Source organism: Bactrocera neohumeralis, chromosome 3 (genome assembly GCF_024586455.1).
Source record: "Bactrocera neohumeralis isolate Rockhampton chromosome 3, APGP_CSIRO_Bneo_wtdbg2-racon-allhic-juicebox.fasta_v2, whole genome shotgun sequence".
Classification (NCBI taxonomy): Eukaryota; Metazoa; Arthropoda; class Insecta; order Diptera; family Tephritidae; genus Bactrocera; species Bactrocera neohumeralis.
Genome location: NC_065920.1, coordinates 35995409 through 36021826, shown reverse-complemented (window position 1 = coordinate 36021826; position 26418 = coordinate 35995409). Strand labels below are relative to the sequence as shown.

The 26418-nt window shown below is 36.0% G+C and overlaps 1 protein-coding gene and 1 long non-coding RNA gene across 6 annotated transcripts; both read left to right on the top strand.

Moving 5' to 3' along the window:
• Nucleotides 1–5805: 5805 nt before the first annotated feature.
• Nucleotides 5806–19557, top strand: LOC126753458 (acyl-coenzyme A diphosphatase NUDT19-like). Of its 2 annotated transcripts, XM_050464954.1 has the most exons (5): nt 5814–6039; nt 6092–6297; nt 6356–6622; nt 18901–18982; nt 19036–19557. In XM_050464954.1, exons 1-5 carry the CDS (start codon nt 5938–5940, stop codon nt 19432–19434), a joined length of 1056 nt encoding a protein of 351 aa, XP_050320911.1. In that variant the 5' UTR covers nt 5814–5937; the 3' UTR covers nt 19435–19557. The 2 variants fall into 2 exon arrangements, with proteins under 2 accessions (XP_050320912.1, XP_050320911.1); XM_050464955.1 differs by lacking the exon at nt 6356–6622 and having other exon boundaries at nt 5806–6039.
• Nucleotides 19558–23362: 3805 nt separating this feature from the next.
• On the top strand, nt 23363–26049 carry LOC126753490 (uncharacterized). Of its 4 annotated transcripts, none has more exons than XR_007666146.1 (4): nt 23363–25042; nt 25131–25557; nt 25646–25677; nt 25732–26049. It is a non-coding gene; the product is annotated as an uncharacterized LOC126753490 (long non-coding RNA). The 4 variants fall into 4 exon arrangements; XR_007666145.1 differs by having other exon boundaries at nt 23363–25423; nt 25484–25557; XR_007666144.1 differs by having other exon boundaries at nt 23363–25423; nt 25489–25557; nt 25732–26048.
• Nucleotides 26050–26418: the final 369 nt, after the last annotated feature.

Below are 26418 nucleotides of genomic sequence, written 5' to 3'. Positions count from 1 at the left end.
CATAGTAGTTATTGCTTTAGTTCTCCTCACTTTCACAGGTAATAAGAATGAAATGGTAATTTCAATTCTATTTCAAAATTTGCCCCTACCCAAAAGTTCGGCCCAAATTGGGGGACATCAGAATTAGTTTCAGAGGTATGGTTCCTTCGGCAAAGTTTCTTATTTTGATCCCTAGAATATGATTTTCATAGAGCAATGGGCGATTTTTTTGCCTCCCCACAAATCGACCCGGCCTAGTATACATGTAAATGACCAGTGCGGTTATTGGATTTATAAAAAAACTATTATGTTTAACCAGTGTGGGCGGTTGAAAAATGTTTGTGTTTTGTTCTTTCGGCCTGCGCAGTCAAATTTTGTGTATAAAGAAATGTGTGTTTTATATGTTTAAAGCGGCCTGCGCAATGCTTGAATTATGAGCGCAACAGAGATGTATGATCACATGTATACGTACGTGTGAGGGGAAAAGTGGTTAGAATCCGTACGCGACCTACTCAAATTTTTCACTAGTTTTAAGGGTTTGAAAACCTAGTGTTTCACCAGTTTTTTCACCACTTTTAGCTGGCAGGGTTGAACTAACTAACATATTTATGTATTACAAGCCGAGATGGCTTTGCTGACACTAAACAAGTAAGCATGTTTAATGATATTCGAACAATAACATTTTTCTGTTTTAATGTGAAATTATTTATAAGGAAAAAAATAAAAACGAAAAAATTACAAACAATTCTTGTTATTCTTATTATATAAATTATTAGAACAATTGGTGAAATTTATTTTAAACTTTAAATAATTTAAACAGACAAATTTACACTACAAACACACAAAAAAAATTTGAGCTTTTTTAAAAAGCTGCGTTGTATGAGTTAATGAGAGAAAACTACTTATACCTACAAGCAGGGACAATATGATAGGAAACTGCTTGATTCTATTTCATGGGTATTTTTTCGCATCTCCTTTTCGTGCTGTCGAAAGCAGCTTTGAAATCGACGAAGAGGTGGTGTGTGTCGATTCTCCTTTCACGGGTCTTTTCCAAGATTTGGCGCATTGTGAATATCTGGTCGGTTGTTGATTTTCCAGGTCTAAAGCCACATTGATAAGGTCCAATCAGTTTGTTGACGGTGGGCTTTAATCTTTCACACAATACGCTCGATGGAACCTTATATGCGATGTTGAGGAGGCTAATCCCACGGTAGTTGGCGCAGATTGTGGGGTCTCCTTTTTTATGGATTGGGCATAGCACATTTAAATTCTAATCGTTGGGCATGCTTTCGTCCGACCATATTTTACAAAGAAGCTGATGCATGCTCCTTATCAGTTCTTCGCGGCCGTGTTTGAATAGCTCGGCCGGTAATCCATCGGCCCCCGCCGATTTGTTGTTTTTCAGGTGGGTTATTGCTATTCGAATTTCTTCATGGTCGGGCAATTGGACGTCTGCTCCATCATCATCGATTGGGAAATCGGGTACGCCTTCTCTTGGCGTTAGTCGCCGCATTTTTTCGTAAAATTTTCGATCATTACCCCTGTCGGCCAGTTTGTCAAGCTCTTCGTACTCACGCAGTTCGGGCTCACTCTTTTCTTGCCTTCAAATTCGTCTCGGTTCCCTCTTCAGCTCTCGGTATCTATCCCTTTCCACACGTGTTTTAGAACACTGGAGACGTGTCTTCCATCTATCACAACATGATCGATCTGGTTGGTGGTGTTTCGATCCGGAGACAGCCAGGTAGCTTGGTGAATTTTTCTATGCTGGAATCTTGTACTACAGATAACCATATTTCGGCATCCGGCAAAGTCGATCAGCCTCAACCCGTTTGGGGATGTTTCCTAGTGAAGGTTGAATTTATCGACTGTTGTGCCAAAGATACCTTCCTTTCCCACCCCGGCGTGGGGTGACAATTTTGAAATCGTGGCGGGGGCAGCTCTTAAGTTGCGCTCCAAGCGTTCATAGAAGGCATCTTTGGTCACATCGTCCTTCTCTTCTGTCGTGGCGTGGGCGCAAATCAGCGATATGCTGAAAAAACTCGCTTTGATGCGGATTGCGGCTAGAGGTTCATCCACCGGGGTGAACGAATCCCACGTCGAGTTTGCTCTTCTTTACATGGCTATTGTAGTAAATGCCACAAGCACCTGCCCGCGTGGTTTCTCTTCCGAGTCTGTTTGTTCCTTTTCATTGGGGACGGTTTTTACGTGGCGGGTTCCAAACCCAGCGCACAACCCAGTAGAGGGGATGTTTCGCCTTCTCACTTTAGCTCTTTTTCAAACGGATGTTCATAGGCTACCCAGAGGATACTTGGTCAAAGACCGGAAGTCGTGAGCTGCTTGAGTCATATACTTTAAGCCACTTACATAATTTTATTAATCTAAACCTCACTTATTATTTATATACTTAATAACCAAATATCTTTTGATAATTTATTTTGAGGTCAGAGTTTAATAACATTTACAAGAATTTATAACTTAAATATGTTTAAACTTTAAAATTTATTACTGCTAAGTGGAACAATACTCTTCGAAAAAATACCTGCTCTTTCTTAAAAAAAACTTTATTAAATATCTTAAAATAATACCTAAAAATCTGATCTTACAATTTATTTGCTATCCTATGTTAATTTTTTTGGTTGTCATCTGTTCAATAGCCCATGATCTCTCGGTTGGCCTTGGCAGACCGCTACAAAATCAACGTACTCTTGCCTACAAAACCCGTTCATGTATAAATTGTCAAATAAATCTAATGCCAATGGCTTGTTTACTGCTGTCCTTAAATAAAAGCGCCAGTGGCAAATTACTGGTACTGTCAAAAATTCTTCATGCCCATAGGTTTTGTATGTTGCATACCTAAATGAAGGCGGCGGCAAAAATGGGCGTTGCAAAATTCGATTGTAATATTGCGTTATAGCCCTGACAGACGACAGCGCTATTATGCATTAGCGGGCTTAATTTACATTTACTTGCGCATTTGACCCATGTTAATGCAAATTTGTAATGCACAAGAATTGCGTGCATTTAGCTGAATTTACCAAATTTGAGCAGGCAACATTGCTCAAAAATGGCCGATTTTTGCTATTTTTTAACAGATGTCGCTTGCAGCATCAGAGGTAAGCCCTTTTATATGGCTAATTAAATTATGTCCAGGTATATTAACAAAAACAAATTTTAATACATTTAGATGGCAGAAAATAAACACAATTTGCTATCCATTTTTCCATTATTCTTAACTTTTTCGCCTACTTTTTCCGCATTACAATCATTTATTGCTTTTAATTTCCCTCTATTATTTTTTTTGGTAGTTAATAATAAACGAATTTTTTCGTAAAAATTATATTGATTTTCCAGAAATACCAAAATTTCTGTTAATATTTTATCTTATTAATTTTTATTTCACTTTTTTTTAAATAAATAAACAAACATCACTATCAGCTGTCTAAATGCACAAGTCTACCGTCTGTCACCATAAGATTGCAATGCGCATTAGCGTTGCTTAAGGCGCATTAATTTTGCCCGTCTGTCAGGGCTGTTAGTTAATTATTACAGCCCTATTATCATGCCCTCCCAAAAATCACTACTTTCACTATTGTGAGGTTTTTGTTATTTGATCGGTTGTCCGTATGCTAAATTGATTACAAAAGTACAAAGCTCACAATTTTCTCACAAATTTGCGATGTCTGAAAGCAAACCTCACAATGCAAATCGGTTGTTTGTTTAGTAAATTTCAATATTTTTAAAGAAATTTTAAATTATTTTATTGAAAAAGAAAGGATGAACTATTCTTGCAAAAGCGTTATCTATTATAAATATAAAGATTTGTCTATGTTGATTGTATACATATGTATTTATGTATAACAAAATAAGACTAGATTTTATTTGTAAATAAGTTTGTATGTATTTAATAAAAGTGCGAATAAAAAGGTATTTATTTTTATGTAAAGATGCCCCGTAAGAAAACAGCATATTCTTACGGGGCATCTCGACAGGATGAAATCTATGTCTTACTAACTGTCAAATCTATTGCTATTGGCATTGGCAAATCTGTGTATATGTGTCATAATAATTTGCGCAAAGGCGTAGGGTAGGTAGGTTCGAGCTGATGTAGCGCATGCTTTGAGCTCTTGAAAATTTTATTTTATCACATTGCGAAATGCCGTCAAATAGGTAGCTGATGTAGCGTACGTTTTGAGCTCTTGAACTCCTTAAATCTTTTATGTGGAAAACAAAAAAAGGATAAAGATCCTTTTGTTTACAAATGTATTTCTGGGAAAAATAAAATAATAACAAAGGTAAACATCCTTTCTTTTACAAATGTATTTCTGGAAAAAGTATGAATTCATATTTTCGGACTACTGTATAATAATTGTGGCATACATTTTATATACCAAAATAATAAATTTAAAATGAGCAATGATATTTCGATTTTTGCTGGTATCAGTTTATTAAATTTAAGATTTCGCTTATTCCCAACCCAATTTGCATAATTTTTCTGTAAATTAACAATATTAAACTAAATATTAATTTTTTGAAAAAATGTTATTTTGAAAACGTACTTTATTTTTATAATATAACATAACCGTCTTAATACTCGCTCTTCTTATTTTTATATTACCGAATTGAAAATGCCGTCGGCATATGTGCAAATGGGAAATGAAAACTTCGCGGTCAAACTGGTAAAGTGACAGCTTATAGCTTACGATACATGGCATACAAATTAGTTTGCCATATATTGTAAGCTATAAGCAATGTGGAGTCTCCACAGGCAATAGGCACGGCAATACAGTTAGTAAGACATACAGCCCTATTCTCACGTCCTCACAAAAGTCACCAACCTCACTACAGTGATGTTTCTCACTATAGTGAGGGTTACCTTATTCTGGCGAAAATTCAAAAGCTCAAATGCTCACTATTACCACAAATATCTGTGACGTGTGAAAGCAGCCATCATAATACAAAACATCTGTGTTTGTTTTGTTTTACATCAATATTTGACATTTTTTAAAAACTATTTGAGTGTTATAACTAGCATGGATGGCAATTGTTGAGAAGGAGGAATCGGGGGGTAGGAGGAAAATTTTGAAGAGTTTACGAGACAAAAGCGGTCCTTTTACCATGCAAGACACAACATTTATAAATACATTTCGATTCCCAAAATCGCTATGTAAAGTACTTATAGGTGAATTGGTGCCGCATGATGTGCAGAAGTCGAGTATATCTTTTGATCTGCGTTTCCTGGCTTGTTTGTATTTTTACGGGCATGGCTCTTACCAAAAATGCGTTGGTAATAGTTATATGCTCTCTATGAGCCAGTCCTCTGTGTCTAGAGCTCTGCACTTTATTTCGAAATTAATTATGGATGTTAAGGGCAGTGAAATTTATTGCCCTTCAAGCGCGCAGGATGTTTCAGATACAAAGAAGGGGTAAGATAAATAAATACAAATAAATATAAATAAATAAATTTTCTCTTAAAGATTTTACACGAAATTTGGGATCAAGGGCATAATCGGCGTAATCGATTGTACCCACATTGGGATTGTTTCACCCTCAAGCACAGACGCATACATATCTTTATTATCCATTTGTGTTTTTGTTTGTTTATTTTTACTAAAACAGCCGTTTGACAGCAAAAAGCTTTTTACCTCACGTGGTGACTTTTTTAAGCTTTTTTATTATGAGGTTTGAGCAAGAATAGCCTCACAAAATATGCCTCACAAGAAATCTCTCACATTTTTCCGTTCAACTCAGTTGAGAGGTTTTTTCAGAATAGGGCTGATAGATTCTATCCTGTTAATTTTATATCAATCGATTAATTTTCCTTGTGTCATCGATTTTTATATTTTTCAATTTTAACTTGAAATTTATCTATGCTTGTTAGTTGTGTATGACGAAACTTAATTCGCTTAGTAGAACTAGAGGCAGATTAGATATATTTTTATATACATATATGATAAGCAAATGCCAATAACAGAAAGAATAGCAACTAAATGGAGAGAGTCGGCAAGTTTAATTATTTTGGTGAAGGATCAAAACATAAAAGATTTTGGTTGCGATTACCGAGTAAGTGTAGAAAATTCTTAATTTTATTCTATTTTACATAAACAATTTTCAGGTGTTATTATTTAATCGTGCTGAAAAGTCAACATTCTATCCTAACTCTGCCGTTTTTCCTGGAGGAGTACATGAAGTAGGTGACGCTTCACCGTTGTGGCTCAGTTATATCAAGAGCTTTGGCCAAAGAACAAACCTAAATTTATTTCAATGTAATTCACCGCGGCCTGCTATATTTACTAATCAACTGAAGGGTCAAATTCAAAGGTAAACACTAATGCGTTTAAAAATGACTTGGTTTAATATAGTTTTATTTGATAACCAGAGAGTTTTCATTGCGTATAACAGCTATACGAGAAACATTTGAGGAGACTGGAATACTTCTTTGTAAAAAACGGTTTTCTGATGTAAAGGAATTGTCCAATAATTATAGCCACAGTTTTGAAGACTTTGACCGACCTTTTTGGCAGCATCTAGTACATAAGGACCATACCCAATTTTTTACACTCTGCAAAGTCTTAGAAGTGATCCCAGATTTATGGTCGTTGTTTGAATGGACAGCATGGCTCACACCAACAACATTTAAAAAAAGGTGCTAGAGTATATCGTCACCTGAAATGCAAAATAACGTAACAACATTTTCGGAAATTTACAATGGCGTGAATAAAACACGAAATAAAATCGAACATGAGTGAAAAAAAATTGTAATATTGGTTAAAACTGGTTTATATCTCAGTGCAGATCTTGAAAATGTTGAACATATGTAATATTATGTTTGCAATTTGAAGTAGTGAAGCGTAATCAATAAGACACTCAATTTCGAATTTTTTGATGATACGTTATTTTGCATTTCAGGTGACGATATGTATATTTAATAACAGCATTAAACAGGGTTGATTAATACCTATTTTATTGTTTTTAAGTCCACTCGTTTAATAATAAATATAGTTTAAAAAAACTAAAAACACGCTTTTAAAACATATCAAACTAAAAAGTGAAAAATAATTCTTTTCCTTCATTATTATTGTTAGTTTATACAAAGAATTATTTTCCTTCATTATTATTGTTAGTTTATACAAAGAATTATTTTTCACTTTTTACTTTGATATGCTTTAAAAGCGTGTTTTTTAATTTTTTTAAACTACATTTTTAATTTTTTGGTTTGATGTAAGAAACACCAAATTTGTTAAAATATGAACCATGACATGTAGTATTGGTTAAGTAAATCGATAATTAGGCAGCATTTAATATCTACTCGTAACCTTTCACTGACTGATTGTTATATTATTTGGGACCAAGTTCTATTGACGACTCTACGAATTATTACTTCTTAATCGAATCATTTCTTCTAAAGCTTCACTGTAGCATGGGGTTTTACCTGTCAACTTTGAACAGTCTAGTTCTTCAATTCGAATATGTCCAAAGATCTACAACGACTAAGTGCTACATAAGCTTGTCCAGCAGCAAACAGTCCAGAGCACAGATAAATTACTGCATGATCTACTGCGCAACCTTGCATCTTATGAACGGTCGACGCCCAACTCAGTATTATTGGCAACATTCGTCTCTCAGCAATTCCATAGCTGTATTTCGCTGGAAATTGTATCGATATTGGCTTAATTACGTGTTCACCATCTGAGCCAAAGTTTAAAAAAGGTGCTTATTATTGCAGTTGCGGAGGGGTTTTGAAAACTAGTATCTGATTTTTTTTTTGTACTACAATTCTATTATAAGTATTAATTTTTAATTACCTAAAAGTCACATGTTTTGCATTATTTGATATTATTCCTTCTGTTGCGCGGTTATATGTATATACATATATCTATATAAAGTATACTTTCTTTAAGGATATACATATATTGCAGTATATACATATGCTATTCAAATGTCACCAAAACTAGTTTTATATAGATGTTGCATACTTTTAAGCGCATCTTTTTGGTGAGCTGCTTAAACTTACTATCGCCTTCCTACAGTGTCGCCAGAGAACGTATATTTATAGAGAAGGTTCACGATGACGAAAATTTAGGGATATTTCAATTTTGGGATATTTACTGTTTTGGATGAGCGTGTTTCACCACAGAAAATTATTAGCGTGTTTCACCACTTAACATCAGGGGACACGAAAATAGCGGAATTGAGCATTTTCAGTGTTAAATGAGAAAAATAATAATTCCAATGTTAAGGAATGGACGCTACAGATTCCCATATTTACTATGCGCAAACGATGCTGCATATATGTATGTAATTTAAAGATCGGTATACATATGTATGTATGTATATATATTTGTTATGAAAGCACATAAGTATGTACATATGTATGTATATATTTTAAAATTGAGCTATTTTATGATGAATTCCATAAAATCTTTGCAAATACATATGTATGTATATAATTCAATAAGATTTGTATTACTATCTAATTATGCATTTTATATACTTAGGTTTGGTACGACATTCATATGTATAATAATATACTTAAATAAATAGTTGCTTTCGTCAATAAACTTTTCGATATCATGTTAAATGACCAAGCGGTCGCACATTTGCCCATATATGTATTATTATGTGTGCATGTAAACAAATATAAGAACCATACGCATAATGTTCGTAAATTTGTCTACATGCAACAAATGTATGTAAATATGTACATTCAATGCTTCATGCGAAATTTCCGTTGACGCGAACAACCAATGGCGAAGCTCATATTTGTGCTGAACACAATGAGCGCGACAGACTGCAAAAGACATCTGCCAAATATTAGAATACACATGTTCTTATGGACACAGTTATGTAGTTCTGCAGCTGGCTCAATAACTGTGTCCCTAAGAACGTGTGTATTGTAATAATTGACAGATGTCGCTTGCAGTCGGTTGCGCTCATTGTGTTCAGCACTTCAATGTGCCCAAAGCTTACGCGTCACAACATTGTGTTGTTGGTAGAAAATCCGAGCTGTGCCGAAAACACAAACGAACGATCGCCAATTGCCACTGCTTCCCTTGCCGCTGTACCAGCTTCGTCAGCAAACCAGCGTAGATATATATGTTTGTGTGTGAGCTTGCATACATATCGACGCAGATTTTTGCGAGTCACGGAAAAATATTTTAGACAAATATTGTAAATCGACAACGGCTATGTTGCCACTTTTGTCACTTCTTTCTGTGAAGAAGCATCAGAAAGTTGTTCAATTTATGATTTTTAGCTTTTGCCATCGTCGCGAAAAGACGCTTGTGGGCAAAGGCATGCTCGGGGAGATGTTACGGCGTCTGTTTTTATGAATGAAGCAAGTTTGCCTGTTGAAAGTGCGCTTGCGTTCATGAATGAAAATATTGTTGTTAGGTGTTTTTCTACAAATTTGGGCATCGACTGTTTGGCTGCCATATTGACTTATGACGCCGCTGATGCTATTTGAACCCATTGTTGTTTTTGTAGAACAATATTCGTAATATTTGCGGGTGACATACATATCTATATGTGAACGCATATAAGTATGTATGTTGTGTATGCATTATTTGTGTGGGAATGTCATACGCACATATTTACATGTGTACGCATATTTGTATGTTGGTTTGTGTATACATTATTTGTTGGGCAATGTTGTGCACATATGCATATGTATGTACATATAGAGCAGTGCGCTCACGCTCAGTGCCCTGAATTGTACTTACATATGTATGTATCGGGTGATTTTTTAAGAGCTTGATAACTTTTTTTTAAAAAAAAGCGCATAAAATTTGCAAAATCTCATCGGTTCTTTATTTGAAACGTTAGATTGGTTCATGACATTTACTTTTTGAAGATAATTTCATTTAAATGTTGACCGCGGCTGCGTCTTAGGTGGTCCATTCGGAAAGTCCCATTTTGGGCAACTTTTTCGAGCATTTCGGCCGGAATAGCCCGAATTTCTTCGGAAATGTTGTCTTCCAAAGCTGGAATAGTTGCTGGCTTATTTCTGTAGACTTTAGACTTGACGTAGCCCCACAAAAAATAGTCTAAAGGCGTTAAATCGCATGATCTTGGTGGCCAACTTACGGGTCCATTTCTTGAGATGAATTGTTCTCCGAAGTTTTCCCTCAAAATGGCCATAGAATCGCGAGCTGTGTGGCATGTAGCGCCATCTTGTTGAAACCACATGAGTCAACATTTAAATGAAATTATCTTCAAAAAGTAAATGTCATGAACCAATCTAACGTTTCAAATAAAGAACCGATGAGATTTTGCAAATTTTATGCGTTGTTTTTTTAAAAAAAGTTATCAAGCTCTTAAAAAATCACCCGATATGTAACTATGTGCTAATATGTAGATGCGTATGAAAATTTAAATGAAGAAATGTAATTTACAGACAATATTTTTGTAACATATTAAATTTTTTAGGATATTATGAAAGTATGTCATACATATTTGTGAATTTATGACATACATATTATCAAACATACGAAATTTTTAAAAGGTATCTCTTATTTGTACATTACCTACAAATATTACTTTGAAAATAGCATAATTTAATGATAATGTTATCAATTTTGAACGAATTCAGAAAAATTCGTAAAATGATATTCATATCAATTAATATGATTGCATGTAAACGTATAAATATATAAGCGAAAGGCCAACATGCGTCTGTAATAGCAATGTATATTTCTGAGCATAATTTTCATTGAATGCTCAACTCTGTTCACGCGCCACTGTTAAGATTTCTCCTTCTGATATTGCTGTGGTGAAACACGCTCATCGCATTTTGTTAGCCAAAAATATTTTTTACGCTCTCCGCGCCGTGAACCTTCTCTATAAATATACGTTCTCTGGTGTCGCTCAAATATTCTAGGTTTCAGTACCACTTAAAAAAGTTATGAACAAACATACACATAAGTGAAGCTATTAAAAGCGTATTAAAAAGCAGAGCAATTTCAGATCAATCATAATATTTTTAGGTATTAGAAAAATCAACTATTTACCGTCGAAGTGTCATTGTATTGCCAACTTAAGGGGTGAAGATTTTTGATAATTGAACAGCTGAAATCTTCTAAACGAAAACCCAAAATGATTTAATTCAGTTATTGTATTTATAATTAAAATGAAAGCACGATTCCGATTTCGTTAGCTGTCGGGTAAAAGCAACGAATTTCGGTATAAATGGGGTTTGTACGGATAGGGGAGCTTCTCCAGATGAGGAATATCCAAAAAAAAAATTTTGCTAACACATATTTTTTTAAAATATTCCCGATTAAAAATTCATAAATGTGTATTAATAACACTTAGTATTTCACAATGTTTCACTAAATTTTTTCACATTTTTCACTTTGTATATTTAAATATACACTCTAAACATTGATAAAAGTTAAATTTTCGCTTTTATTTTTTTATATTTTAGCTAAATTTATTAATTTAAAAATCACTTAGCATACTCATCGTTGAAAAGGTTAGATTGTTTACAATTACGGGGAAAAGGAGCGTTGCCACATCTTAAACACCAAATATGTAGGATTTTCAACGATTTTTCTTTGTATTTTCGGGTGATTCTTTTCTATATTAACTATAATAAAAAAACCTTTCCAACATTTTTCAAGCTATAATTGAGTTGTGATTTATATTTAACTAGCTGACCCCGCAGCCGTTGCCAAGTTGTTGAAATTATATTCTGTCGAAAATGATTTATTTACGATTTTTCTACATTTTTTTTATGTAGCGCAACTTAATAAACATAATTTTTTGATTTCTGTTCTGGTGCGTAAATATATAGAGAAGATGGGTTTCCAACTCAACACACCACATATATCTGGCCGTGTGAAAAACATAGCATTTCCCGATTTCCTTGTGTCCTGTTGATTGTCAACGCAAGGGCAATTTTCCCTGGAAATTGAATACGTTTGAACTGAAATGGCTGCCCTTGTATTCGATAACTACGTCATAATCATTCGGGTTCCATTACACAGTTTGAAGATTGTGAAACATAATAATGACAGATCCAACTTTAAGACGCAAATGATGCTGGGGCAGGCTTGGTATGGTATTTGGAAATTCCACTGGATAATTTACGGTTTCGTCTTCCTTGTCAAGACGATCGATCGATTTATATGAGCGCAAACCTCCCGGAACTTGACTTTGAATCTTCCAGTTTAAATCACTAACATCGGTAATTTTGGCAGCTAAAATTGCTCGTGCACTCAAGCTATTGCAGTTACGATAATTTGGCCAATGTTCGGATAAACATTCGTGATGAGTTCATCTCGATGAACTGGAGATGAAATTGATATCAAACCACTGAAAGTATCAACCGAAATTTGCCCATTTCCAATTCTTAGCGAATACAATGTAAAATGTCATCGGCAATGTCATTTTTTCGTATCCCATAATTAACGCGAATTTAAAGGCTGATATGTCGAAATGATCTTCGCGAAAAGTATGCGAACTTCAGTGGCATGCGAAGTACTATCGCATTGTCCTTCGTCTGTTTCCAGTGATTATCATGTTCCAGCAAATGCTACTGCTGGCATGCTTCTCAAAATGTTGCACACACTGTACCATTCACAATACGCGATGACTTAAATGAAGTTGAACCGCGAGACGCAAAACAGTCGGAAAACTTTCATGAATTGCAAAAGTAAATATCCTACAAAGCGCTTTATTGCAGTTCACATATCGACCCATTTGATACTGCTGATCTCATATCGTTCAAGGCCAATAACCGCTATGTTGCTTTCTTTGGTGACGTACTTGCAAACGTATTTGATCGATTACACCAATCTGCAATATTCAAAATTGACATGAGTTTTGAATGTGAATTAAACAAAAGGGGCGAATATGGTACGACCCATGTGTTGTCAACTTCGATGTGTTGTTAACGTCGATATTCACACCTCTAAATGCTAAATGTTCTGCCATTGTCGTCTGGTGAGTGACGCCGATACAGTTAATATCCATCATTTCTCATTCCCGTTTCCGAAAGAAAAGCACATGAGTAGTGTTTCGTGCATTTATTGTCAAACATACAAACCAAAGTGGGATTGTAAGGTTCGCAAGGTCCATGAATCATATTGGTTTTCACCACTTCGTATAATTCTGGATCTATCTCTGAATCAGGAATTTCCGCTGAAATGATTTCATCAATTTGATCTGGTGTAATCACCATCCGCATCCAAAGAAGAATGTGTGCGTGCGGCAAACCTCTTTTTTGCTACTCAACAGAACACATTCAGCATCTAGCAGCATCATATATACCATAGGTTCTTCTTCTTCTTCTTAATTGGCGTAGAAACCGCTTAACCGTCCGGTCAATAACCAAACTTTCACTTTTCGTTCAATGACCGGGTACCCGGGTACCCAGGTGGAGCGGATGTAGGAATCGTTAGTATACTAAATAAAATTTTTTTTCTGTGTAAGTTGGATACATGGCATAGGAAATAACTATAAATGGGGACATATTCTATAGTTCTCGTTGAAATAACGAAAGCGGAGTGCCAAGGTCTATGGATATTTAGGTAACTAAGCCGTCCCTCTCCCCTTTCCATTTCGGACGAAAAGAAGGAAACGTGTTCAGTTGGAATTCTACAAGCGTAGTGAACAGCGTAGAAAATATACAGAGATAAGTGAAAAAAATATACAAAATAAATAGGTATTATTATTATACGCCATACTAATAAAAAAGCAATCTCAACGTATACAGCATATACTGAAAAAGATCCAGAAAAAAAAATTGGAGTGGAAAAATCTCGAGCTGCAGGAATTTTATGCATTTTTGGCTATTTTGATAACTTCTGGCGCAAATAATTCAAATACTGATAATGCAAGGGAAATGTGGCAGCCGTATTCATATCCATTATATCGCGCAGCAATGAGTATCAATCGCTTCTGGAATATTATTCGTTTTATTCGATTTGACGATGCCAATACTAGAGCCCAGCGCTTAGAAAGTGATAAAGCTGCTCCAATACGAGACATTTGGACAATGTTAAATATAAATTTAGCAACACATTATAAACCAACAGAATACCTAACAATCGACGAGCAACTTTATCCATACCGAGGTCGAACTAGATTCACTCAATATATTCCATCAAAGCCAGCTAAATATGGAATTAAAGTATGGTGGATATGTGATGCGGAAAATTCGTATCCACTTACTGGACAGCTTTACACTGGGAAATCGAAAGATGGGCGTGAGAAAAATGTTGGTGAAAGAGTTGTTAAAGACTTGGTGGCACCATATAAAGTATCCGGTAGAAACATTACATTGGATAATTTCTTCACAACTCTGCCACTAGCAAAATTTTTATTATCTTGGAACTTGACGATTGTTGGTACTCTGAAGAAAAATAAAGCATACATTCCACCAGCAATGGCTGTTTCAAAAACTCGAGAAGAATTATCCACTGTGTTTGGCTTTTTCATGAAAAAGTAACTCTATGTAGTTATGTGCCAAAAAAAAACAAGGTAGTAATTATGCTATCATCAATGCATCACGAAGCAAAAATTAGTGATAGTGCACAGAAAAAACCCGAAATCATCGAGTTTTATAACTGGTCCAAAGCTGGAGTAGACACGATGGGTAAAATGCTTGGTAGATATACTACAAAAAGGTCAACTCAACGATGGCCTCTAGCATTTTTTTACAATATTCTCGATATTGCCTGCCTTGCAGCATATATTCTGCATTATGAGAATAATAAAATGCTTGTTTATAAAATCGTATGAACGACGCTTATTTTATCGGCAATTGGGCAGAGAGCTGGGTACTCCATTTGTTGAAAATCGTGCGAATAATGCACAAATTATGAGGCATTTCTCAACGAAAGTGGCGATTGAATCTCTTCTTGGTCGAGCTGTCAATCTAAATGTATAGCCAACATCATCTGTATCATTGAGACCTCAGAAGCAGCGCGATTCAACTGGAAGGAAAAAGATTACTGGTGTATGCTATGAATGTCTTCACAGTGAATTCAAAAAACGTCGCAAAACTAGAAAAATATGTTCAGTATGTGAGAAACCTATTTGTGATGAACACTGTATTACAACCACGACATGTGAAGGATGTACAGAATAATTTAATACACTTTAATTCTTATATAGCACTGTATCATAATAAATACAGCAATATAAATAAACAAATAGTAAGAAAATAGAAAATAATATTACTAAAATAAATAAAAACGGTTTGTTCTTACTAACTATTTTTTTCTCAGCGGGTACCCGGGTACCTGGTTATTGAACGGAGTGGGTGTCAAGTTTGATAGCTAATAACTTTTATTAAATAATTGATTCTAAAAAAAATTGATGAAAAATGGGTGTCAAATAACTTTAATTTTGGGGATCCAGGCGGCCATAAAATTTTTTTAAGGAGGAGTTAAGAAAAATTGGCATGTAAATTGAAATGGATACCCGGGTACCCGGTCATGGACCGGACGGTTAAGCGATTATAGCCGAGTTAACAACAGCGCGCCAGTCGTTTCTTCTTTTCGCTACGTGGCGCCAATTGGATATTCCAAGCGAAGCCAGGTCCTTCTCCACTTGGTCCTTCCAACGGAGTGGAGGTCTTCCTCTTCCTCTACTCTGAAGAGGTGGTGTGTGTCGATTCTTCTTTCACGGGTCTTTTCCAAGATTTGGCGCATGATGAATATCTGGTCGGTTGTTGATTTTCCAGGTCTAAAGCCACACTGATAAGGTCCAATCAGTTTGTTGACGGTGGGCTTTAATCTTTCACACAATACGCTCGATAGAACCTTATATGCGATGTTGAGGAGGCTAATCCCATGGTAGTTGGCGCAGATTGTGGGGCCTCCTTTTTTATGGATTGGGCATAGCACACTTAAATTCCAATCGTTGGGCATGCTTTCGTCCGACCATATTTTACAAAGAAGCTGATGCATGGTCCTTATCAGTTCTTCGCCGCCGTGTTTGAATAGCTCGGCCGGTAATCCGTCGGCCCCTGCCGCTTTGGCGTTGTTCTTCAGGCGGGCAATTGCTATTCGAACTTCTTCATGGTCGGGTAATGGAACGTCTGCTCCATCGTCATCGATTGGGGAATCGGGTTCTCCTTCTCCTGGTGTTGTGCGTTCACTGCCATTCAGCAGGCTGGAGAAGTGTTCCCTCCATAATTTAAGTATGCTCTGGGCATCAGTGACTAGATCACCTTTGGGGGTTCTACAGGAATACGCTCCGGTCTTGAAACCTTCCGTAAGCCGCTCATTTTTTCGTAGAATTTTCGAGCATTACCCCTGTCGGCCAGCTTATCAAGCTCTTCGTACTCACGCATTTCAGCCTCTTTCTTCTTCTGTCTACAAATGCGTCTCGCTTCCCTCTTCAACTCTCGGTGTCTATCCCATCCCGCACGTGTAGTGGTCGATCGTAACGTTGCGAGGTAGGCAGCCTGTTTTCTCTCCGCTGCGACACGGCACTCCTCTTCGTACCAGCTGTTCTTTTGCACTTTCCGAAAGCCAATGGTTTCGGTTGCAGCTGTACGTAAGGAGTTTGAAATGCCGTCCCACAGTTCCCTTATACCGAGTTGTTGACGAGTGCTCTCAGAGAGCAGGAGTGCAAGCCGAGTAGAAAATCGTTCGGCTGTCTGTTGTGATTGCAGCTTCTCGACGTCGAACCTTCCTTGTGTTTGGTGGCGCGCGTTTTTTGCTGCACAGAGGCGGGTGCGAATCTTAGCTGCAACAAGATAGTGGTCCGAGTTGATGTTAGGATCTCGGAGCGCACGCACATCTAAAACACTGGAGACGTGTCTTCCGTCTATCACAACATGATCGATCTGGTTGGTAGTTTTTCGATCCGGAGACAGCCAGGTAGCTTGATGAATCTTCTTATGCTGGAATCTAGTACTACAGATAACCATATTTCGGGCCCCGGCGAAGTCAATCAGCCTCAACCCATTAGGGGATGTTTCGTCGTGGAGGCCGAATTTACCGACCGTAGTGCCAAAGACACCTTCTTTGCCCACCCTGGCGTTAAAGTCGCCAAGCACGATTTTGACATCGTGGCGGGGGCAGCCTTCATAAGTGCGGATTGTGGCTAGACGTTCATTCACCGCAGTGAATGATAGTACTCGGCGACGGAGTCTCTCTCCCACCACGAATCCTACACCAAACTTGCGCTCCTTTATATGGCCACTGTAGTAAATGTCACAAGGACCTACTCGTCTCTGTCCTTGTCCCGTCCATCGCATTTCTTGGACGGCGGTGATGTCAGCCTTTGTTTTTACGAGGACATCAACCAGCTGGGCAGCGGCACCTTCCCAATTAAGGGACCGGACATTCCAGGTGCATGCCCTCAATTCGTAGTCCTTATTTCGTTTGCCATGGTCGTCATCAAAAGGGGGGTCTCTCATCCGAGGCTGGTTATAGCTCTTCACTGGGGGTGTTTTTTTTACGTGGCGGGTCCCAAACCCAGCGCACAACCGTTGTAGGGAATGTTTCGCCTTCTCACTTTAGCTCGCCTTCGAACGGATGTTCTTAGGCTACCCAGAGGATACTTGGTCAAAGACCGGAAGTAGTGAGCTGCTTGAGCCATGTGTAAAAGAATCGTTTCTGGGCACTCCCAAGTGAATGGCGATCAGAGAACTTTCCTCACTTGCGTGAACTTCTACACATGACTCCATCCTCCACCATAGGTTGCTTCAAGATAAAGACCATCAAACATCGCAGCTATTGTTTAAAAAGTCGTGCTGTGATATCGTTACGATCGCTAGCTGATTGACCGCGATAAGCGACCGCAATTTAACGATTCAAATAATTTACAAATCAAAATATTGAAAAACAAAACAAACAAAAATTGAAAAAAATGTGTAAGGAAAATGTTACTTTTTGGAATTGTCCAATTTTCCGACTTCTCCTCATGAAAAGTATAAGGTATTTTGTTTCTAAACCTTTCCCGATCCACAACAAACAACCTTTAAAAATTTCATTAAGATTGGTTCAACCGTTCTCTTAGTGTTACTAACAAACAAACATTCATATTTATTGTAACGTTTGTATGGGGAAAAGAAAAGGGCTGTTTTCAGGGGTTTTCCGGAAACTATTCGAATTTTTCTCGCCGTAAAAACCATCCTTGAACTTCAACAAACATTTAAGAAAAATAATTGGCCAAATTGGTCCAGGCGTTATTGAGTTATGCGCGTACATACATTTTTGGTATTCATTTTTATTTATATAGATAAACAAAAATAAGTAAAACTCTATGATAATACTTGGATTATAAAATTTATATCATATCGGTGTGACTGAAGTACTTTCGCGTAGTACTCCTTTTTAGGTTGACGGCTTTCGGCCGCGCTTTAAAAAAATAATCCTGGTCGAGCCAATACCCAGGGTGACTGAACTACTTCTGCGAAGTACTCCTTTTTGCGAATTAGCCTTTTCCCAAGCGTATGCGAAATACTGTCGTGTGTCTGATACGCAACTGACCATTTCCTCGCTGAAGGTAGTTACCAAAACTGCAGTTAATTTTTATAGGGATAATAGATTGAATCGATTCCTTATATTCGCAATATGACAGACTTATTTTTTTGCTTCTAAATTGTGGATTGCCTCCTTAAGGTTAGATATTTGTTATAACTCATTTATCTGTACAAAATATTTTTAAAATAATTAACCCGCTCTCCATTTTATATGGATATTTTTCCAAAATAAACTGTACAAATGTTCAAATACTGCTGCCACCGTGCAGTTGTAGTTAGGCAATAGATCAATCGAAATTTTTTGGCGGGTTGAATTAATATCGATAATACCGAATTTCTAAACTACAACCAAGTGCAGTTGAGTTGAAAGCCTTAATTAGGGCTTAAGTATTCGCACTGAAATATAATCATAAGTGGTAACTTTATATTCACTTGCACGCTTTTAAATAAGGATACTAATATCAACAATTTTATTTTAGATTTGAAACTGGTTTTTACTTAGTGGCGATGGAGAATATACCAGATGTGATCCTGGAAAGTAATGAAGCTGCCAGTTTTTCGGTTTGTTTTAATGACTTAATTTAAGAACTATACGTAATCTTTTCGCATTGCAGTGGAAAACGCCAAAAGAGTTCATTAAGGATTACTTTGACCAAAAGCTGTATCTTCCTCCACCACAGTTATATGAATTGTCAAGGTTACTGAATTTCCCACACTTAGATGAATTAATAAATTTTGCTCGTGTTCGCTCTTCAAAGGGTGTTACCCTAATGCTTCCTGTTATTAAGAAATGTGCCGATGGTACTGTGAGCTTAATGCCAGGCGATGACCTATACAGCAGTAATACAGATGAAACAAACCAGAAAAATACTGAAACAATAACAATTGAACAGTATCGGTCAGAAGTTAAGAATTTGCATCGCATAGAATATTTCAATAATGGACGTTTTTTTATACAACTTAATCGTTCACTAACTGATGGACATCTGCCACCAGTAAATAATAATATATAATTGATAGTTATGTATATATGTATATGGTTGGAGGTAAAGTTAGTCAATCCAGGTTTTTAATTTGTTTTCTTATTTGTTTTTAATAAAAGTACGAAATAAACTGGTGCAGAAGTATAGAACGGCTGAACAGTCTTATCAAATTGTAGCTAAGTACACCTTATCTTAGTACCCGGTCACAAAGGTATAGCTGAGAATGAATTGCGCAATAAGTATACCGGCTCCGCGGCGTCAACCAATATGGTACAATTCCGATCTTCACGATAGCCAGTTCTATGCTACCGGAATTGATTCGGTTTTTATCCCGCCAAGGGCTGATTTTTCGTATACTTGTATATAATCCCGTTTGGTTCGATAAGTTTTAGATTAAATATGTCATCACTGAAGCAAGTCCCTGCTGCAGGCAATTTTTTTTGCTTCGCCTGAGCTAAAAGGCTTCATCCAAACTCCACCTCGGTTCGGTGTAAAACATGCAATGGATGGATGCATCTTATGACCTGCTTCGTAATACACGCGCATATAGTCTTATCGATGGCGACATCAACCGTAGGGATACTACCCTTGAATGTCAGGGTATAACTATCCGGTCAGATGATATCGAAATATTTAATATATAAGTAGGTAAATCCACCTAGTTACATGCTGTAACATACATATGTATGTGTGCCACCAAATACCAGCAAAATACCATATGAGCAATGTAGTATTTTGCTGGTAACAATACCAGAGAACGTATATTTATAGAGAAGGTTCACGATGACGAAAATTTAGGGATATTTCAATTTTGGGATATTTACTGTTTTGGATGAGCGTGTTTCACCACAGAAAATTATTAGCGTGTTTCACCACTTAACATCAGGGGACACGAAAATAGCGGAATTGAGCATTTTCAGTGTTAAATGAGAAAAATAATAATTCCAATGTTAAGGAATGGACGCTACAGATTCCCATATTTACTATGCGCAAACGATGCTGCATATATGTATGTATGTAATTTAAAGATCGGTATACATATGTATGTATGTATATATATTTGTTATGAAAGCACATAAGTATGTACATATGTATGTATATATTTTAAAATTGAGCTATTTTATGATGAATTCCATAAAATCTTTGCAAATATATAATTCAATAAGATTTGTATAACTATCTAATTATGCATTTTATATACTTAGGTTTGGTACGACATTCATATGTATAATAATATACTTAAATAAATAGTTGCTTTCGTCAATAAACTTTTCGATATCATGTTAAATGACCAAGCGGTCGCACATTTGCCCATATATGTATTATTATGTGTGCATGTAAACAAATATAAGAACCATACGCATAATGTTCGTAAATTTGTCTACATGCAACAAATGTATGTAAATATGTACATTCAATGCTTCATGCGAAATTTCCGTTGACGCGAACAACCAATGGCGAAGCTCATATTTGTGCTGAACACAATGAGCGCGACAGACTGCAAAAGACATCTGCCAAATATTAGAATACACATGTTCTTATGGACACAGTTATGTAGTTCTGCAGCTGGCTCAATAACTGTGTCCCTAAGAACGTGTGTATTGTAATAATTGACAGATGTCGCTTGCAGTCGGTTGCGCTCATTGTGTTCAGCACTTCAATGTGCCCAAAGCTTACGCGTCACAACATTGTGTTGTTGGTAGAAAATCCGAGCTGTGCCGAAAACACAAACGAACGATCGCCAATTGCCACTGCTTCCCTTGCCGCTGTACCAGCTTCGTCAGCAAACCAGCGTAGATATATATGTTTGTGTGTGAGCTTGCATACATATCGACGCAGATTTTTGCGAGTCACGGAAAAATATTTTAGACAAATATTGTAAATCGTCAACGGCTATGTTGCCACTTTTGTCACTTCTTTCTGTGAAGAAGCATCAGAAAGTTGTTCAATTTATGATTTTTAGCTTTTGCCATCGTCGCGAAAAGACGCTTGTGGGCAAAGGCATGCTCGGGGAGATGTTACGGCGTCTGTTTTTATGAATGAAGCAAGTTTGCCTGTTGAAAGTGCGCTTGCGTTCATGAATGAAAATATTGTTGTTAGGTGTTTTTCTACAAATTTGGGCATCGACTGTTTGGCTGCCATATTGACTTATGACGCCGCTGATGCTATTTGAACCCATTGTTGTTTTTGTAGAACAATATTCGTAATATTTGCGGGTGACATACATATCTATATGTGAACGCATATAAGTATGTATGTTGTGTATGCATTATTTGTGTGGGAATGTCATACGCACATATTTACATGTGTACGCATATTTGTATGTTGGTTTGTGTATACATTATTTGTTGGGCAATGTCGTGCACATATGCATATGTATGTATCGGGTGATTTTTTAAGAGCTTGATAACTTTTTTTAAAAAAAAAACGCATAAAATTTGCAAAATCTCATCGGTTCTTTATTTGAAACGTTAGATTGGTTCATGACATTTACTTTGAAGATAATTTCATTTAAATGTTGACCGCGGCTGCGTCTTAGGTGGTCCATTCGGAAAGTCCAATTTTGGGCAACTTTTTCGAGCATTTCGGCCGGAATAGCCCGAATTTCTTCGGAAATGTTGTCTTCCAAAGCTGGAATAGTTGCTGGCTTATTTCTGTAGACTTTAGACTTGACGTAGCCCCACAAAAAATAGTCTAAAGGCGTTAAATCGCATGATCTTGGTGGCTTGGTGGCCAACTGCCCATGCATCCCGAAAAATGCACTGTTTGGTGTGGTTTGTACGCTGGTGGAATCATTGGACCGTATTTTTTCAAAGATGCTGTTGGACGCAACGTTACGGTGAATGGCGATCGCTATCGTTCGATGCTAACAAACTTTTTGTTGCCAAAAATGGAAGAACTGAACTTGGTTGACATGTGGTTTCAACAAGATGGCGCTACATGCCACACAGCTCGCGATTCTATGGCCATTTTGAGGGAAAACTTCGGAGAACAATAATGTAAAGTATTCATCTCAAGAAATGGACCCGTAAGTTGGCCACCAAGATCATGCGATTTAACGCCTTTAGACTATTTTTGTGGGGCTACGTCAAGTCTAAAGTCTACAGAAATAAGCCAGCAACTATTCCAGCTTTGGAAGACAACATTTCCGAAGAAATTCGGGCTATTCCGGCCGAAATGCTCGAAAGAAGTTGCCCAAAATTGGACTTTCCGAATGGACCACCTAAGACGCAGCCGCGGTCAACATTTAAATGAAATTATCTTCAAAAAGTAAATGTCATGAACCAATCTAACGTTTCAAATAAAGAACCGATGAGATTTTGCAAATTTTATGCGTTTTTTTTTTCATAAAAAAATACATATTACAATAATATGTTATCAAGCTCTTAAAAATCACCCGATACATATAGAGCAGTGCGCTCACGCTCAGTGCCCTGAATTGTACTTACATATGTATGTATGTAACTATGTGCTAATATGTAGATGCGTATGAAAATTTAAATGAAGAAATGTAATTTACAGACAATATTTTTGTAACATATTAAATTTTTTAGGATATTATGAAAGTATGTCATACATATTTGTGAATTTATGACATACATATTATCAAACATACGAAATTTTTAAAAGGTATCTCTTATTTGTACATTACCTACAAATAATACTTTGAAAATAGCATAATTTAATGGTAATGTTATAAATTTTGAACGAATTCAGAAAAATTCGCAAAATGATATTCATATCAATTAATATGATTGCATGTAAACGTATAAATATATAAGCGAAAGTTTAATGCCAACATGCGTCTGTAATAGCAATGTATATTTGTGAGCATAATTTTCATTGAATGCTCATCTCTGTTCACGCGCCACTGTTAAGATTTCTCCTTCTGAGCAAGATGTGGTGAAACACGCTCATCGCATTTTGTTAGCCAAAAATATTTTTACGCTCTCCGCGCCGTGAACCTTCTCTATAAATATACGTTCTCTGACAATACTATGATGTTTCATTGTGGTATTTGTATAAACACAGCCAAAAAACAGGTAACAAACTTTGCTAAAAGCTTTTACACAAAAGCTCTTCGAAATATTCTGTCAAAATGACTTAAAAAAATAATTATTGAAATAGAAAACAAAATATTTTTCACAATTTTTCTTCCGGAAAAGCAGACAATGTCTCATTTATGTGAGAATTCTAGAGAGACTTTAACCAAATCGCTTTTTTGCGATGAAAATAGATTAACTTTACAGTATTTGAAATAATTATACTTATTGGACCTAACTGAAAAAAAAGTTATAGTAAAACCGTAAGAAAAAACCCGTAAGAAATAACCCGTAAGAAAAAGACTGTAAGATCGCTAGTTATAGCCTACCTTTAGGTTTTGCAAAATAATTATGCTTGAAAATCTGTAACATTATTGTGTATGCAAATTAGTTTTGGGTGAGAATTGTGCTTGCACTAAGTACGTTTATTGGGAGTTGAATTGTTGCATATTTTTTGGCGCAGGTTGTTTAATGGTTTGAGGAAATAACCCGTAAGAAAAAGATTGTAAGATCGCTAGTTATAGCCTACCTTTAGGTTTTGAAAAATAATTAGGCATGAAAATCTGTAACATTATTGTGTATGCAAATTAGTTTTGGGTGAGAATTGTGCTTGAATTAAATATATAGGATAACGCGTGGTGCTTTTCGCTCAGTTGTCAATTTTACCGTGCGATTCTGTAACTTGAGACAGTCTCAAGTCTCTAAATTTGAGATTTTAAGTTAGAGACAATTTTTGAGACTTGAGATGATATTGCTATTCTGTAAGCGACAGTCACAAAATCTATTACATTTCATTATTCAGAGATGTTTTTACACTTGAATGAAAATAAATATGTCGATAACAAATATTAAATTTTCTATAACATAGTCAAAAAACATAATTATCAATGAAAATAAAAATATATGTTGACTTTGTTTCATAATATTTACGAAATTTATATAAAATTGGTCAGCAGGTCAGTTGTTTTGTTTTCAAATCTTATGTGTACATATCTACTTCTAACAAAGGAATGGAAATATTAATGGTTTTGGGACTATTTGTATTTACATTCTTATTGTTCTTATTTTTACTGATAATGAAAAGTATTTGTACACATATGTGACTATCTACAACTAGTACTTATAACTATACATAAATATTTATGTTGTCTTAGCTGCACTTAAGTTGTAAACAATGTACTCGTATATGTAAACATGTACGTATAACCAAATACATGTGTAACTGTCTATAACTATCCCCTCCCTTAAACAGATGCGTCCCGAATCTGCTTTAGGTTACCTTCGATAGTTTTCATCATCAGGTCAAAATGCTCATTTGTAAAAAGGTTACTTTGTTGCGATGGGTTGGAAAATGTGCTGATTACTGTATCTGATCTTTTACATTTTAGGTACACAATTATTGTTATTGAAATGAGGACATACCAATACATATTTCGTTTTGATGCATCTTCACTAAATTTTTCTATCTTCTGTAGGTTTTGTATGTGTATTTGATGCAGGTAAGGTAGCGTTGGGATTGTGGCATGCTCGGAGATATTCAATTTGAAGCGGTTCGTTAATTCAGGCACCATAGATGGACTTTTTTCGCTCACCGGGTACTTTGTATTATTTATTAAAATATCGTTGTCGTACATTATTAAGAATGTCCCCATCAATTCATTCGTTTGGTTTCCTTCCGTTAAGATTATATTCTGGTTGTTGACTAACAGAATGTTTTCGTCGATTTGGATGATCGGAGGTACATGGTATGCTGTAGTTGTCTTACAGGTTGCCGAAATGTTGTTTAGCATTTGGTACATGCAGATATCAAATGTATCAATTTGACAGAAAGGGATAGTTACAGTTTCCTTGCAGTTATAAAGCGGACTACGCCCTGCAAGACGGAGGTAACAGATTGCACAAACACATTGAAACATTTTCAGCTGTTCACTAACACTGTTACATTTTCTGGAATTTTCAATTGAATGGGAAAATACGTAAGTAAGATAGAGAAAAACTATCGACATTCTAAACATATTGTAATATTAACTTGCTAGAATAGGAGAGACGAATGCCCAATTTTTCAAGAAGAAGAAAACGAAAAGCGCAGTTTATTTTGGTTTTTAAAGAGGTAAGTTCCTTATTTCATTATTTGATATTTTATAATTAATTTCTTATATACATTTATACTATATATGTTATTAATTTCTTTTATATAGAGTAAACAAAAAAGATTAACAACGAGAAAAAGGTAAGCATTGTGAATTAAATGTCGTGTGTGTAATTAAAATTTTTAATATTACAGAAATCATTTGGAGCGTTTGGATGCGTATAACAAAGACGCACCATTCAATTAGCCGCATCACCGGTGACTTGGAGGACGAGCATTACGTGGAGCTCGCTATTAGTTTAAGTAAATATTTCATTATTTTGATGTTATTATTAAATAAAGCGAAATAATAAAAAAACTGAATTTTATTTAAAAGAATTGAATTTGCTAGAAGTAGCAAATGGGTAACAGATAATCTTGTTACTGCTTGTTCTTGCTAACATGCTTATATGTTATAGGTAACAAACTGATAACGAAAATAATAACACTAACAGATATTCGGGTAACAAATACTTTTGTTAACCATAACACATAGGTAAGCAATGCGCTAACAAAAGAATTTGTTACCCGTAACATACTGTGAAGAGATTTGCTAACAAATGCATGTATTCTGTTAGAACAAGGCAGCATGCGATATTTGCCATTGGTTAGAGCGAGATAACCATTGAACATCAAATAGCTATGTGTTACTTTTTTCCCACTCTCTGAACAAAAGTAACAAATATTTTAACGAATGCAAAAGTGAACAATAACAAGCCGCTTACACGTTTGCTAACAGCTACCCGTCTTGCAGGGCGGTATTTCCCGTATTTAGCAGCATATTTGTTTCTTAAATCTAATATCATGTTATTGTATACTACTGGAAAAATTTCTATTAATGGG